The sequence below is a fragment of the Podarcis liolepis genome (genome assembly GCF_965112155.1).
Source record: "Podarcis liolepis genome assembly, chromosome: 18".
Classification (NCBI taxonomy): domain Eukaryota; kingdom Metazoa; phylum Chordata; class Lepidosauria; order Squamata; family Lacertidae; genus Podarcis; species Podarcis liolepis.
Window position 1 is genome coordinate 4916149 of NC_139572.1, and position 16864 is coordinate 4933012.

General features: G+C 46.1%; 1 protein-coding gene across 5 annotated transcripts in view; it reads left to right on the forward strand.

Annotated features, from left to right (window-relative positions):
- The window catches only part of FBN3 (fibrillin 3), a 154221-nt gene that overhangs the window by 25858 nt on the left and 111499 nt on the right, over window positions 1–16864 (forward strand). For all 5 annotated transcript variants that reach the window (XM_083483535.1, XM_083483539.1, XM_083483536.1 and 2 more), the window contains one exon: window positions 7630–7725. In XM_083483535.1, the coding sequence (XP_083339661.1) occupies window positions 7630–7725 (96 nt within the window). The remainder of the gene's footprint in view (window positions 1–7629; window positions 7726–16864) is intronic.

Below are 16864 nucleotides of genomic sequence, written 5' to 3' on the forward strand. Positions count from 1 at the left end.
TACTTTCAATTGCTATTTAAGTTTAAGTTTAAATCTCTTATATTCCAATTAGTTTAAAAGTCTTACAATATTTCTTTTTACCCATTTAAACTTTGATTCTTTCATAGGTAATTCAGCTTTCATAAATGATCCACTTATATTGCTGGGGCTGACATTTCAAATCATGCGACATCTTAAGATTCATATAGTTTATAATACTTTTGCAAATAGTCCTTAAACTTTTTCCAGTCCTCCTCCATCGCTTCTTCTCCCAGATCTCGGATCCTTGCAGTCATCTCGGCTAATTCCATGTAGTTCATCAATTGCGTCTGCCACTCCTCCAGTGTGGGCAAATCTTGAGTCTTCCAATGTTTAGCGATAAGAATTCTTGCTGCTGTTGTAGCATACATAAAAAAAGTTCTATCCTTCTTTGACACCTTCTGGCCGACAATGCCCAGAAGGAATGCCTCTGGTTTCTTAGGAAAGGTGTATCTAAACACCTTTTTTAACTCGTTATAGATCATCTCCCAGTAGGCCTTCAATCTTGGGCAGGTCCACCAGAGGTGAAAGAATGTCCCCTCAGCTTCCTTACACTTCCAACATTTGTTATCGGACAAATGGTATATCTTAGCCAGCTTGACCGGGGTCATGTACCACCTGTATACCATTTTCATAATGTTTTCTTTCAAAGCATTACATGCAGTGAACTTCATACCGGTGGTCCATAACCTCTCCCAGTCTTCAGACATGATATTGTAACCAATGTCCTGAGCCCATTTTATCATAGCTGATTTAACTGTCTCATCCTGAGTGTTCCATTTAAGCAGCAAGTTATACATTCTCGATAGTAATTTGGTCTTTGGTTCTAACAACTCTGTCTCAAGTTTCAATTTTTCCACCTGGAATCCTATTTTTTTATCTAACTTAAAAACCTCATTGATTTGGGCATAATGTAACCAACCTTGCACCATACTTTGTAATTTTTCAAGGCTCTGCAGCCTCCATTTACCTCCAACATTTTCTATTATTTCCCAATATTTCGGCCAGTAGGCCTCCATATTGGGTTTTTTCCGAGCTTTGGCCTCTATTGGTGATAGCCACCTCGGAGTTTTACTCTCCAATAAGTCTTTGTATTTTTCCCAGACCATAAATATTGCTTTTCTGACAATATGGTTTTTGAACATTCCAAATGTTTTTGCCTTGTCATACCACAGGTACGCATGCCACCCTAACGAATTGTTAAAGCCTTCCAGATCTAAGACATCGGTGTTTTCTAACAAAAACCAGTCTTTCATCCAACAGAAAGCCGCAGCTTCGTAATATAACCTTAAGTCCGGCAGGGCAAACCCCCCTCTCTCTTTTGCATCAGTTAGTATTTTAAACTTTATTCGGGGCTTTTTGCCCTGCCAGACAAACTTAGAAATATCCTTCTGCCACTTTCCAAAACAATCCACTCTGTCCACAACCTGCAAGGCCTGAAACAAAAACAACATCTTTGGCAATACGTTCATTTTTATAGCTGCAATTCGACCTAACAAGGATAATTTCAATCGTGACCAAATTTCTAAGTCTTTTTTCACTTCTGTCCAACATTTCTCATAATTATCTTTAAATAAATTCAAGTTCTTGGAAGAAAGATTGACCCCCAGGTATTTCACTTTTTTAACAACGTTTAGTTCTGTTTCCTTCTGAAACCCTTCTGTTTCGTCAACTGTCAAGTTTTTCCCTAACACCTTGGTTTTTTGTTTATTCAACTTGAAGCCCGCCACCCGACCAAATTTCTGAATCAATTCCAAAACTCTTTTTGTACTAGATTCTGGCTCCTGTAATGTTAGAACCAAGTCGTCTGCAAATGCTTTCAGTTTATATTGTTTCGCTCCGACCCGAATTCCTTGTACCTGCTGATCCCTCCTTATCATGTTCAGCAGCACCTCCAGGACCGAAATAAACAACAAAGGGGAAAGGGGGCACCCCTGACGTGTCCCTTTTTCAATATGAAGTTCTTCTGTCACCACATTGTTCACTATCAACTTAGCTTTTTGTTCTGAATAGATTGCCTCTATTCCATTCTCAAACCCCTTTCCCACTCCCATCCCTTCCAAATTTTTCTTCATAAATTTCCAAGAAATATTGTCAAAGGCCTTTTCCGCGTCAATAAAAATTAACACAGCTTTAGTGTTAATATTTGTTTGTAAAAGTTCCAAAATGTCAATGATATTCCTAGTATTATCAAACAAATGTCTACCTGGGAGAGAGCCCGCTTGGTCCTTATGAATTACTTCGTTTAATACTTTTTTGAATCTATTAGCCAAAATATCTGCAAATATTTTGTAATCCACGTTTAGGAGTGAGATGGGACGATAGTTCTTAAGTTGAGTCTTTTCAGTTTCCACTTTGGGTATCAGTGTGATGAATGCTTCTTTCCACGTATCTGGTGCTCTCCCTCCCTCCATAACCTGGTTACAAACCTCCAGTAATGGTTGTAACAAGCAGTCTTTTAATGTCCTGTAATATTTGGAGGTAAGTCCATCCGGGCCTGGAGATTTGCCTAACTGCATATTTTGAATGGCATCCTCAATTTCCTGTTGTGTTATTTTACAATTCAAGATTGACCTCTTCTCTTGAGACAGTTCTGGTAGGCCATTGTCTTTCAAGAATTGTTCAATCTCATTTGCTTCCTCGGGTTCTTGTGTATACAGTTTTTTAAAATATTTCTGGAAGCACTTCCTAATTTCCCCCGGTTTCTGGATACTTTTCCCTTCAACTTCTAGATTGGTAACATAATTTAATTTTTGTCTCTTTTTCAACTGCCAAGCTAGCAGTTTCCCACATTTGTTCGCAGATTCAAAAGATCTTTGTTTCATTTGTTTGATTTTCCATTCCACTTCTTGGTTTATCAATTTCGTATATTGCGATTGGTGGAATTTGATTTCTCTTAAAATCTCTTTTGATTTTGGATTCGATCTTAATTTTTTCTCTCCTTCTCTTATCTTCTCTAATATCTTATCCTTTTTCCCGTTCCAGAGTTTTTTCTTAATCGTATTCTGTTGTATCAGAAACCCTCTCATAACCGCTTTACTTGCATCCCAGATTATTCTTTTTTCCACCGAGGTATTCAAATTAATTTCAAAGTAGTCCTTTATAGCTTTTTGGGCCTTCTTTACAGTCTCTTGATCTCTTAGCAGGTTGTCATTCATTTTCCATCTAAAGGAATCAGCAGTAGTAAATCTCATTTCCATTTTCAAAGCATTATGGTCGGAGCAAGTCTTTGGGCAGATTTCTACTCTTGTAGTCTTAGGTGCCAGCCCTCTAGATGTCCAGATTTGGTCGATTCTTGTCCATGACAGGTGGGCCTCAGAAAAGAAAGTTCCTTCTTTACCTAAGGGGTTTCTTGTCCTCCATAGATCAATCAAATCCATATTGTCAGTCAGTTCAAAAAAGGTTTTTGGTAGTCTTCCATCTTTAGTCAAGTTCTGGTTCTGTGACTTATCCATAAGAGTAGAGACAACCCCATTCATATCTCCCATCATAATGATATTAGAATAGTCCAGATAGTCCAGTAATGTCTCATGTAGCTTCTTGTAAAATTCTGATTTCCCCTCATTCGGTGCATAAATTCCTAAAATCAAAACTTTTTCTCCTTGGGTTTGTATTTCAATTGCCAGGATTCTTCCTTGTTCATCTTTGAACAAAAATTTTGGTGATAAATTCTCCTTTGCATAGATCACCACGCCTCTCTTTTTAACTCTGTCTGATGAAACAAATTCTTGGCCTAGTCTTTTATTTATTAACACCTTCCTGTGAAGCCTGGTCACATGTGTTTCTTGCAAGCATATTATGTCCAAATTTTCTTTCTTTAAAATATGAAATATCCTTTTGCGTTTTTCCGGGGAATTTGCGCCATTAATGTTCCAACTATATAGCTGCAGAGACATCCTGTATCAATCTGTTGTTGCTCTTATGGGGCGTCTTCTTTTTTATCCAAATCCGAGGGTGCTGGTTCTTTTCCAGACTCTGGTGGAGGCCAAAGAGTTGCTGTTCCTTTCTGCAGGTCTTCTCCGTGGTCGTGTAGAAACTTCTGGCAGTCCTCTTTCGTTTTGATTTTAATCTTCTTTCCTTTGTAGTTGAATGATATACCTTGTGGAAACTCCCACCTGTACGATATTCCGTTACCTCTCAAAGATCCAGCTAGGTCAGAATAGTTAGATCTGAGATCCAATAATTGTTTAGGAATATCTTTGTAAATTTGTGCTCTTCTGTCCTGGATCTCAAGTGCTTTGTTAAAATGTAGGTCCAGTAGCTTGTCTCTCTCCTGCTTGGCCCTTAAAATGATCAAACAGTCTCTGGGCCTGTCTTTCCTGGTGACTCTTCCCAATCTAAATGCAGTTGTTATCTTGAAGTCTGTATCTTCCTTTATACCCCAGAATTTAGAAAATTCTGCTGTCAAGAAGCCAATCAAGTCCTCTTTCTCAATCTCTGGGATAGAACGTAATCTTAAATTATTTTCCCTGTTTCTCAGTTCCGCTAAAGCCAGGTAGGCCTGCTGGTCACTAATCTGTTTGTGCAACGGCCTTACCTCTCCTTTCAATTCCTCCACTTTCTGAATTGCTTCACCTGCTTTTTCATTCGCAGCCTCGGCCAATTTCCGATTTTCAGATGTGGCGTCCTTTAAATTTCCAATATCTTGTGAATGCTTGGCCACCTGTTCAGAAAGTTTAGTAATTGAAGATATGGCTAAGTCAACTTTTGCCGATTGGTCGTCAACCTTTTTATTCAAAATTGCAAATTGTTGTAACATTTCCTCTAGAAGGGTATTAGAACTCCCTGCTGCCATGTCCTCCGCTGTTGGCTGTTCAGCTTCCTTGGAAGAGGCTGCTGTTGTTAGTGCAGTTCCCTGTAAAACAGCAGGGACTGAAGATCTACGAGCCTGAGAAATCAAAGTTGTTTGTACCAATTGTCCTTTCCCTGCTTTCGATGCAGCTCTTGTTTTTGGTGGGCCACTCATTCCACACCTGTCTTTAGATTCAAGGTCAAGCTGTCAAAAGTTCCATGGGAAAGACAAGCTTCAAAGTAAACAACCAAGCCACAGAGAGTCAAAACAAAGTTGGTTCCCAGCAAGTTGTAAATCCCAAAGCCCACTAGAGGGAGTATTGTTGCAATTCAGGAAAGAAGGAACAAAGTTTCAGTCGCCATTAAAGTTCCTGCAGTTAAATAAGTAAACAATATTCCTTAGAGAAGACTTTCTCCCCTCTGGCAGAGCCCTCTCAATATTGCCACAAGGTTTATCTTGAGGTGCAAGATACAGTCATTAATTTGTATCCACCAGTGCTGCCTCTATGTATCCAGTTCAACTTTGTATTTGTATCCGCAAAAAAGCCTTTTTCCCCCTGCAAGTCCGAGACTGGGGTTCTCGACGTTTTAAAAGTCCAATAAAGAGGATAGTCCCCACATAAAATAAACACAATGACAGAAAGAGTAAAAGTCACTTGCCTTTCCCTTCAATTGCTAACTTCAGCAGACGCATGTATATCCCGATTTAAAGCCTTTTTCTATTGCTTCCAGCTTGACAGTTCCTTTGCCTTTGATCACTAAGCACCACCGGGAGACGGACTTCCTTTTTCTCGTCTCCCGCTTTCAGCCAAATTCACAGATTTGTAATCCAATTTCGAGTAAATCTTACTCACGAGTAGTCGATTTGTAATCCAATGTTAAGGAAGAAAGGTCGGCGCTCATCAGTAACAGCCGCGCGGCTTCACTCCCGCAGAAAGAGCGATGAATCCACAGCACCGCTTCCCCTCCGCGCTTCCGGAGCCCCTTACGGGGTCCCTTCTTCGGTTTGGGGGTCGCTCTTGGTGCCCGCCGGATCCCACGGCCACGAGCTCGCTCTGCTCGTGGTTTTTCTTAGTGGGTCGTCGCTTTGCCGCAGCGAACGACCCTTTCCTGCGGAGCCCCTCTTCGCAGCGCAAAGAGGACCGCCATTACTTGTTTCGCGCCGCCTCCGGAAGTCGATTCTCAGGAGGTTTTTAATCAGATCTGCCATGGATGCTTTAGCTGAGATTCCTGCATTTCAGGGGGTTGGACTAGATGACCCGCGGGGTCCCTTTCCAACTTTCCGATTCTACAGTTCTACGGTTCTCTAATTCGCACACAGACCCCCCTCCCAGCCCCTTGAACAACCAATGCAGATGACCAAAAGGTGGGCGTTTTTAGATTGGAAGAAGTTTAAGGAATATTTGAAAAAATACGTTAATATTTAAATCTTAGAATTGCTTTGGAAGTGGATATAGGCGGTAGGGTGAGAAGTAGAAGACAGTGTATTTTATAAGTGATAAAAGGTGAAGTTTTTATGGTTGAAGTAAGTGGAGGGGGAAGATGGTTAGACATTATGATATATGTAAACTGCTAAAGAGGACGCTGGTGGCGCTGTGGGTTAAACCACAGAGACTAGGACTTGCCAATCAGGAGGTCGGTGGTTCGAATCCCCGCCACGGGGTGAGCTCCCGTTGCTCGGTCCCTGCTCCTGCCAACCTAGCAGTTCGAAAGCACCTCAAAGTGCAAGTAGATAAATAGGTACCGCTCCGGCGGGAAGGTAAATGGCATTTCTGTGTGCTGCTCTGGTTCGCCAGAAGCGGCTTAGTCCTGCTGGCCACATGACCCGGAAGCTGTACGCCGGCTCCCTCGGCCAATAAAGCGAGATGAGCGCCACAACCCCAGAGTCGGCCACGACTGGACCTAATGGTTAGGGGCTCCTTTACCCCATTACCTTTTTAAACTGCTAAACATGAAGTAAAATGGAAAACAGATAGGTAGGACTTGGGGAGGCTCACTTAACAATGTTTAGAAAAATAAGGATACAAGAATTTGTTTGTCTTTTCTGTTTGTGTTTTTTATTTGTGTTACAAAAAAAATGGGGGGGGGAGGTGGGCATTTTTCTCCTCATCACATCACAGCGCTGGACTGAGCGGAACGGTTTAAATCCCTTTTCCTGCCGTAGCGCCACTCTGGGAAAGGAAAGCCAGACCGTCTCTGCTCTTCAGATGATTGATATTACCGTATTTTTCCCTCTATAAGGCGCACCAGACCACAAGGCGTACCTAGTTTTTGGAGGAGGAAAACAAGAAAAGAAATATTCTGAATCCTAGAAGCCAGAACAGCAAGAGGGATCGCTGCGCAGTGAAAGCAGCAATCCCTCTTGCTGTTCTGGCTTCTGGGATAGCTGCGCAGCCTGCATTCGCTCCATAAGACGCACACACATTTCCCCTTACTTTTAAGGAGGAAAAAAGTGAGTCTTCTAGGGCAAAAAATACGGTACCTATTGCTGACAATTTGCTTGGCGTTGGGGTCAGACATGGCCTCTGGAACGCTTCACCATGTCTCCTTTAAGCCCCCCGAAGACCCTGCCTCTCAGGCAAGGCTCACCGCGTCTCATGCAGGATTTTACCCCATTTGGATGACTTCCCGCCCCACCGAAACAGCCTCCCATCGCTTTTGGCTCTTCGAATGTCCCGAGCGGCAGAAAGGAGGAGCGGAGACGTTGGCTGGGCTCCCGATTCCCCACCGTACGACGGCATTTCCTGGAGAGATCTACTTGATTCCTGGCCAATTCAAACTCTGTCTTTCTCTCTCTCTCTCTCTCTGCTCCCCGCACAGCTGTCTGCGAAAGCGGCTGCCAGAACGGAGGTCGATGCATTGGGCCAAATCGCTGCGCTTGCGTGTACGGATTCACGGGGCCCCAGTGCGAGAGAGGTAAGTTGTGGCTGCTTATGCATCTTGCATGTCGTCCGTGAAGACGGAGGCCCTTCGTACTTATGTGGGACTGTACCCAACATCCTCTGCCCGCCAAAGCTCTTGCGCTAGCAGACAGGTGAGTTTTAATACAGTGGTACCTATGGGACGCGGGTGGCACTGTGGGTTAAACCACAGAGCATAGGACTTGCCAATCAGAAGGTTGGCGGTTCAAATCCCCGCAACAGGGTGAGCTCCCGTTGCTCGGTCCCTGCTCCTGCCAACCTAGCAGTTCGAAAGCACATCAAAGTGCAAGTAGATAAATAGGTACCACTCTGGCGGGAAGGTAAACGGTGTTTCAGTGCGCTGCTCTGGTTCGCCAGAAGCGGCTTAGTCCTGCTGGCCACATGACCCGAAAGCTGTATGCCGGCTCCCTCGGCCTATAAAGCGAGATGAGCGCCGCAACCCCAGAGTCGGTCACGACTGGACCTAATGGTCAGGGGTCCCTTTACCTTTACCTCGGGTTAAGTACTTAATTTGTTCCAGAGGTCCGTACTTAACCTGAAACTGTTCTTAACCTGAAGCACCACTTTAGCTAATGGGGCCTCCTGCTGTCGCCACGCTGCCGGAGTACGATTTATGTTCTCATCCTGAAGCAAAGTTCTTAACCTGAAGCACTATTTCTGGGTTAGCGGAGTCTGTAACCTGAAGCGTACGTAACCTGAAGCGTCTGCAACCCGAGGTACCACTGTATTCTGCAACCACGGAATCCAATGCTAGAATGAACAAATGAATTTTCATATTTCGGTCACAGACCAGTTCCACCCCACATACAATATCAAGGAAGTCATAAAACGCGATAGGGATACATTTGAATTTGCAATTAGGTATAACAGGGACAAGTGACGCGGGTGGCGCTATGGGTTAAACCACAGAGCCTAGGGCTTGCCGATCAGAAGGTCGGCGGCTCGAATCCCCGCAACAGGGTGAGCTCCCGTTGCTCGGTCCCTGCTCCTGCCAACCTAGCAGTTCGAAAGCACATCAAAGTGCAAGTAGATCAATAGGCAACATTTATTTATATCTCTCCACATATTATTAGCCTTCATGTCTTTCTTCGGTTACTCGCATTTCAAATCCAGCTTGCGTTTTCATGCAACTATAATAGTTCTTTATAGTTCGACTTCCAAAACGTTCGGAAACAAAGGCACAGTTTCTGATTGGCTGCAGGAAGCTCCTGCAGCCAATCAGAAGCCCCGTTGGACGTTCGGCTTCCAAAAATAGTTCGCAAACCGGAACACTCACTTCCGGGTTTCGATCGTTCGGGAGCCGATTTGTCCGGGAGCTGAGGCATTTGAGATCCAAGGTACGACTATATCTGCTCTGAGGAGCTGTCAAGGAGTTGGGAGGTTTTGCCTGTTTCTTAGAAAGGGACGCTGGTGGCGCTGTGGGTTAAACCACAGAGCCTAGGACTTGCCGATCAGAAGGTCGGCAGTTCGAATCCCCGTGACGGGGTGAGCCCCCGTTGCTCGGTCCCTGCTCCTGCCAACCTAGCAGTTCAAAAGCACGTCAAAGTGCAAGTAGATAAATAGGTACCGCTCCGGCGGGAAGGTAAACGGCGTTTCTGTGCACTGCTCTGGTTCGCCAGAAGTGGCTTGCCGGCTACATGACCTGAAAGCTGTACGCCGGCTCCCTCGGCCAATAAAGTGAGATGAGCACTGCAACCCCAGAGTCAGTCACAAATGAACCTAATGGTCAGGGGTCCCTTTACCTTTATGTCAAGACAGAGGCCCTTTGCACTTGTGTGGGACTGTACCCAACGTCCTCTGTCCGCCAAGGCTCTTGCACTAGCAGACAGGTGAGTTTCAATATTGTGCAATCAAGGAATCCAATGCTAGAGTAATTCACTGGATTTCGGCTGTGCCACAAAGTTCCCAGCAACTTCCTCACACGTTCTTTTCTGCGCAAACATGCCCTTCGGCGCAAACCATTTTGCCAGCGGAGCAAGGGTGGCGTTGACTGGCTACGACTTAGCTCTACGGTGGCTACAGCCCAAAAACCTTCCGAAGCCATCACTCAAAGTCAGAACCTGGACAGCACTGAACATCGTCTCTGGGACAGAATCAAGAATATACGCTTTCAGGTTCCCGAAATAGCATCAACGCTGAGTTTGGCTGCAGCCGTCGGGGTTGAAGCCAGCTAAATTCTTCTCCGAATCAGTCCGCTGAAATTTAACAGGCACGTCTCATTTAGGCAATTAATTTCCGCGGGGTCTACTCTGGTGTAGTCCAATTCTGTGCACCACAGTTTAAGAAGGATGTGGACAACCTGGAGGGTGACCAGGATGATCAAGGGTCTAGAAGCCACGCCTGATGAGGAACAGTCGAGGGAGTTGGGTATATTTAGCCTGGAAAAGGTGGAGATGTGATAGCCATCTTCAAATATCTCAAGGGCTGTCCCATGGAAGAAGGAACATGCTTGTATTCTGCTCTGGTCAGACCTCACCTGGAGTACTGTGTCCAGTTCTGGGCACCACAATTCAAGAAGGACACTGACCAACTGGAACGTGTCCAGAGGAGGGCAACCAAAATGGTCAAAGGCCTGGAAACGATGCCTTATGAGGAACGGCTAAGGGAGCTGGGCATGTTTAGCCTGGAGAAGAGGAGGTTAAGGGGTGATATGATAGCCATGTTCAAATATATAAAAGGATGTCACATAGAGGAGGGAGAAGGGTTGTTTTCTGCTGCTCCAGAGAAGCGGACACGGAGCAATGGATCCAAACTACAAGAAAGAAGATTCCCCCTAAACATTAGGAAGAACTTCCTGACAGTAAGAGCTGTTTGACAGTGGAATTTGCTGCCAAGGAGTGTGGTGGAGTCTCCTACTTTGGAGGTCTTTAAGCAGAGGCTTGACAACCATATGTCAGGAGTGCTCTGATGGTGTTTCCTGCTTGGCAGGGGGTTGGACTCGATGGCCCTCGTGGTCTCTTCCAACTCTATGATTCTATGATTCTAAGGTTCTGACAGTAAGAGCTGTTTGACACTGGAGATGACTGTGGACTCTCCTTCCTTCAAGGTTTTTAAGCAGAGGTTGGATGGGCATCTGTCATGGATGCTTTAGCTGAGATTCCTGCACTGCAGGGGGTTGGACTAGATGACCGTTGGGTCCCTTCCAATTGTACTATTCCATGCTTATGTGGCTGTAACTTAGCTCTGCGCTGGCTATGCTACCCTAAGTTCTTCTGAAGACATCACTTGTCAGAACCCGGATAGCACTGAACATTGTATCTGGGACGGAATCAAGCATATAGTTCCAAAAATATCATAAACACTGCCTTGGCTACGATCGTCGGGGCTGAATCCAGCTAAATCCTTCTCTGAATTGTCCCGCTGAAATTAACAGGCACGACTAATGTAGTCCATCGATTTCAGCGGGTCTGCTCAAACCTAGACAGCACCTTAAAAAGCAGAGACATCACCTTGCCAACAAAGGTCCGTATAGTTAAAGTTACGCTTTTCCCAGTAGTGATGTATGGAAGTGAGAGCTGGACCATAAAGAAGGCTGACCGCCGAAGAATGGATGCTTTTGAATTCTGGTGCTGGAGGAGACTCTTGAGAGTCCCATGGACTGCAAGAAGATCAAACCTCTCCATTCTGAAGGAAATCAGCCCTGAGTGCTCACGGGAAGGACAGATCCTAAAGCTGAGGATCCAAGACTTTGGCCACCTCATGAGAAGAGAAGACTCCCTGGAAAAGACCCTGATGTGGGGAAAGATGGAGGGCACAAGGAGAAGGGGACGACAGAGGGCGAGATGGTGGGACAGGGCTCTCAAAGCTACCAGCATGAGTTTGACCAAACTGCGGGAGGCAGTGGAAGACAGGAGGGCCTGGCGTGCTCTGGTCCAGGGGGTCATGAAGAGGCGGACACGACTAAACAACTCAACAACACTCTGAGTACAACTTTGTTAGCTGCAACCCAACTTTCAAGACTGCGTCATGGAATTCTCCTCTGAGTTTGCAAGCAGAGAAAAACTGAGACACACACACACACAATTTTACCTGATTTTCTTCAGAGAGGAGAAATCCCCCAACAGTTTCTCAGGGGTGGAGCTCAGGCTTAGGTTTTTTTAAAGCACCGTCGTACGTATTGCGAGTTGCATTTAATGTTAGTCATGTTCAGTGTTGACCCGTTGACACAGGTGGCACTGTGGTCTAAACCACTGAGCCTCTTGGGCTTGCCGATTGGAAAGTCGGCGGTTCGAATCCCTGCGACGGGGTGAGCTCCCGTTGCTCGGTCCCAGCTCTTGCCAACCTAGCAGTTTGAAAGCACACCTGTGCAAGTAGATAAATAGGTACCGCTGCAGCGGGAAGGTAAATGGCGTTTCTATGCACTCTGGTTTCCGTCACGGTGTCCTGTTGCACCAGAAGCGGTTAAGTCCTGCTAGCCGCAGGACCTGGAAAGCTGTCTGTGGAGAAATGCCGGCTCCCTCGTCCTGAAAGCAAGATGAGCGCTGCAACCCAGTAGTCACCTTTGACTGGACTTAACCATCCAGGGGTCCTTTACCTTTTTACCTTTTGACCAGTTGAAATCAAAGGTTGTGACTTGCATTCCGGGATCAAATCAGAAATCAGGATGGCTTCTGTTAATCCAGGACTGGCCCTGGAAAATAGGGACGCTGCCAGAAACCATCTACAAAGGTCTTCACATCCTTTCTTCTCTAATTTTTATTAAAACATTTAATAAAAGGCTCTACAACCTGAAAAGAGAGACGATTCACGTACTTTTGCAAAGCTTTAATAAAAACCTATTTAAAAAAAATAAGAGGAGAAAATATTTATTATTTTATTTATTGAATTTAGATACCGCCCTATACCCAGGGGTCTTCAGGGTGATTCACAGAATAAAATCAAAACCACGAAATACATAATAAAAAATAAAAACAGCAACCCAATACCACCCCTCCTTAAAAAACCCCACATTTTAAAAGGGCATAGGATGTATATCAGATCAACCAAAGGCCTGGTTAAAAAGGAACGTTTTTGCCTGGCGTCTAAAGGTGTATAATGACGGCGCCAGGTGAACTTCCCTGGGGAGAGCATTCCACAGACGGGGAGCCACTGCAGAGAAGGCCCCGTTCTCGTGTTGCCACCCTCCGGACCTCTCGAGGAGGGGACACACGAAGGAGGGCTTCAGAAGATGATCTCAGGGTCTGGGTAGGTTTATTTATTCAAATAAGATCTGATGCGTAGCAACATGTTGAAAGAAGGCAGCCTGAGATGTATTCAAGTTGTGACATTTAAACCGGATCGAGAGGCTCATAGATTTGATCCCGGAGTGGATCCTAAGCGCATGGCAATCGTCGTTGCTCTGCACCTGTTCCCTGCCTCGGGCCAACTTTGGAGGGATCTTGTACATAGCTGTCAACCATCCCTTATTTGGCGGGAAAGTCCCTTATCCCAGCGCCATGTCCCGCTGCTGTCCCTTATTGATGATGTCCCTTAAATTTCCCGGGTTTCAAAGGAAGCAGCTCCTCTCCCTCCCTCCCTGCCGGCCAGGGAGGAGGGAGGCTCCAACTGTGTTGCTTGGCTGCGTTGCTCACCCAATAAGGAGTCTAAGAACGACTGGGGGGTGGAGCTTGCATGCCTTGTGCCGATCAGATCGGCCGCGTTGCCTGGGGACTCGCCTTTGCTCAGCGCTTCCCAGCGGAGAGGTGACGGTGGTTTTCCTTGCTGCATCCCCTTTGCTGGGTTGCTGCGCTGTGGGAACCACCGCTTGAGGCTTCGTTTGGCTGCTGGCTGGGCTTTCTGCCTTTGGCTCGGAGGGGCTCAGAAGTTGAACATACCTGTGCTTGGAAAATCCCTTATTTTGGCTGCTGGTCCCTTATTTTTGAGGCTGCTTGTCCCTTATTTTCAAATCTGTAAGTTGACAGCTATGATCTTGTAAGGTAGAAAAGCCTTGAATCAAACGCTCCTCCCTCCCTCTTTCGCTTTGTGGTGAATGGATTTGGCTCAGAGCTGGGGATGAAACAAGCTTCGCAGCTGTGTCTACACACCGACTCGCCCCGGCCAAGACAAACAGAGGGCTTGCTGTGTGTGCAGCAGAGATAGGATAGAGTTTCAAAGCGCCCTCTCCCTGCCAGCCTTGCTCTCGGCTTCCAGCAACGAAGAACCAACAGTCCCCCACAGATTTCCCCCTCCCGGGGGTATGGTCCGCTCCCTTTGTTGTGGATTCCTCCAAAACCCATATCCCCAGAGTGATGCTCACCTGTCAATCAGCTGTCAATCCCTGGGTTCTGTAAACTGGTGCATAATGATGTACAGTTCTGTGTAGACTGCGTCTGTTATTCTTTTATTTATTAAGTATTTATGTATTTATTGAGGGTTTCCCCCCAAAAAAGAAAATGTTTACAGTGGTACCTCGGGTTAAGAACTTAAATTGTTCCGGAGGTCCGTACTTAACCTGAAACTGTTCTTAACCTGAAGCACCACTTTAGCTAATGGGGCCTCCTGCTGCCGTGCCGCTGGAGACGATTTCTGTTCTCAACCTGAAGCAAAGTTCTTAACCTGAAGCACTATTTCTGGGTTAGTAGAGTATGTAGCCTGAAGCGTATGCAACCTGAAGCGTATGTAATCTGAGGTACCACTGTATTTGGTTATCAGAAGCTTACATTCTGCGCCATCAACAATACCTTTACTTTATTCATCGACTTCCCATCTCGCTCCCACCCCCCACGGTGTTCTGTGTTTAATGTTGTGTATTTTAATTTATATCTCTCCACATATTATTAGCCTTCATGTCTTTCTTCGTTTACTCGCATTTCAAATCCAGCTTGCGTTTTCATGCAACTATAATAGTTCTTTAGATAGTCTACGACGTTTCGTCATTTTGATCTCAAAATTCTCAGGTTTTTGATTGGCGCTTGGACAAATTCTTTTCCGCGGGAGACGTTAAAGGAGAAGAGTACAGTTGTGCCTCGGAAGTCAAACGGAATCCGTTCCGGAAGTCCGTTCGACTTCCAAAACGTTCGGAAACCAAGGCGCAGCTTCTGATTGGCTGCAGGAAGCTCCTGCAGCCAATCAGAAGCCCTGTTGGACGTTTGGCTTCCAAAAATAGTTCGCAAACCGGAACACTCACTTCCGGGTTTCGATCGTTCGGGAGCCGATTTGTTTGGGAGCTGAGGCATTTGACATCCAAGGTACGACTATATCTGCTCTGAGGAGCTCTCAAGGAGTTGGGAAGTTTTGCCCGTTTCTCAGAAAGGGACGCTGGTGCCGCTGTGGGTTAAACCACAGAGCCTAGGACTTGCCGATCAGAAGGTCAGCGGTTCGAATCCCCGCGACGGGGTGAGCTCCCGTTGCTCGGTCCCTGCTCCTGCCAACATAGCAGTTCGAAAGCACGTCAAAGTGCAAGTAGATAAATAGGTACCGCTCCAGCAGGAAGGTAAACGGCGTTTCTGTGTGCTGCTCTGGTTCGCCAGGAGCGGCTTAGTCCTGCTGGCCACATGACCCAGAAGCTGTACGCCGGCTCCCTCGGCCAGTAAAGCGAGATGAGCGCCGCAACCCCAAAGTCGATCACGACTGGACCAAATGGTCAGGGGTCCCATTACCTAGAAAGGAAAATAAATTTCTGGACTGGGCATTTGGTGCACACACACACACACACACACACACACACACACACCACTCCTCCGCTCCTGTTTGTGTGCTTTTTAAAAAGGCAAAAGCAAATGACTGCCAAATTTCCCCTCCCGCGGACCCTACATGCCAAACCCACAAAGACCCTCACAGTGGGGGATAGACAGAGAGACAGAGAGAGACGTCTTTGTTAAGAGAGGAACTTGGCACTCTGATTGCGGTACCCACTTCAGAGGCAAATCGCTTAATGAGGAGGGTTGTGTCAATTCCCACTTGGATCATTTCCTGCCCCTAACAGACACCTTTTTTGTGTAGTGGGGGAGCTGGAAGAAGGGGGCTGGCTTGCACATCCGTATCGAAGCTGCTCCAGCCACATTTGGGAACCTACCGTATTTTCCACTCTATAAGACGCACCAGACCACAAGACGCACCTAGTTTTTGGAGGAGGAAAACAAGAAAAAAAAAATTCTGAATCTCAGAAGCCAGAACAGCAAGAGGGATCGCTGCGCAGCGAAAGCAGCAATCCCTCTTGCTGTTCCGGCTTCTGGGATAGCTGCGCAGCCTGCATTCGCTCCATAAGACGCACACACATTTCCCCTTATTTTTTAGGAGGGAAAAAGCGAGTCTTATAGAGCAAAAAATACGGTAACTGCTTGAGAGCGCAAGGGATCTGGAAGGCAAGGAAGTGGGTCTTGAGGACCAAAGGATCCTGGGAATTGTAGTTTGTTAGGGCTTCTGGGATTTGTAGGTCTGGGAGGAGGAGGAGAAGAAGAAAAGGAGTTTGGATTTGATATCCCGCTTTATCACTACCCGAAGGAGTCTCAAAACGGCCAACATTCTCCTTTCCCTTCCTCCCCCACAACAAACACTCTGTGAGGTGAGCGAGGCTGAGAGACTTCAGAGAAGTGTGACTGGCCCAAGGTCACCCAGCAGCTGCAGGTGGAGGAGCAGGGAAGCGAACCTGGTTCCCCAGATTACGAGTCCACCGCTCTTAACCACTACACGACACTGGCTCAAATGGCAAATGAAGGCATCATAGCCTCAAGTCTCCGTCATCACTAATGGGGTTTGGTTGAGGTTCTTTGGAGAGTTGTGGGGAGAAATTTCCTCCATTCAATTTGTACTTCCTGAACCAGTGCTTCCCTTCGAAAACCCACATCCCTCCGAATTTTTTTGCTTCCCCAAGAAGCACATGACTTCCCCAGGAACGAATGGATGAATCTTTATTTGTGTCAGCCATCGGACATAGCAATAAAATAACGATGCGATATACAGTGGTACCTCAGGTTAAGAACTTAATTCGTTCTGGAAGTCTGTTCTTAACCTGAAGCACCACTTTAGCTAATGGGGCCTCCTGTTGCTGCTGTGCCGCCGGAGCACAATTTCTGTTCCTATCCTGAAGCAAAGTTCTTAACCCGAGGTAATATTTCTGGGTTAGCCGAGTCTGTAACCTGAAGCGTATGCAACCCATGGTACCACTGCACAAAGAATACAATTTTTTGTTATTTAGACGTTTAGTCGTGTCCGCC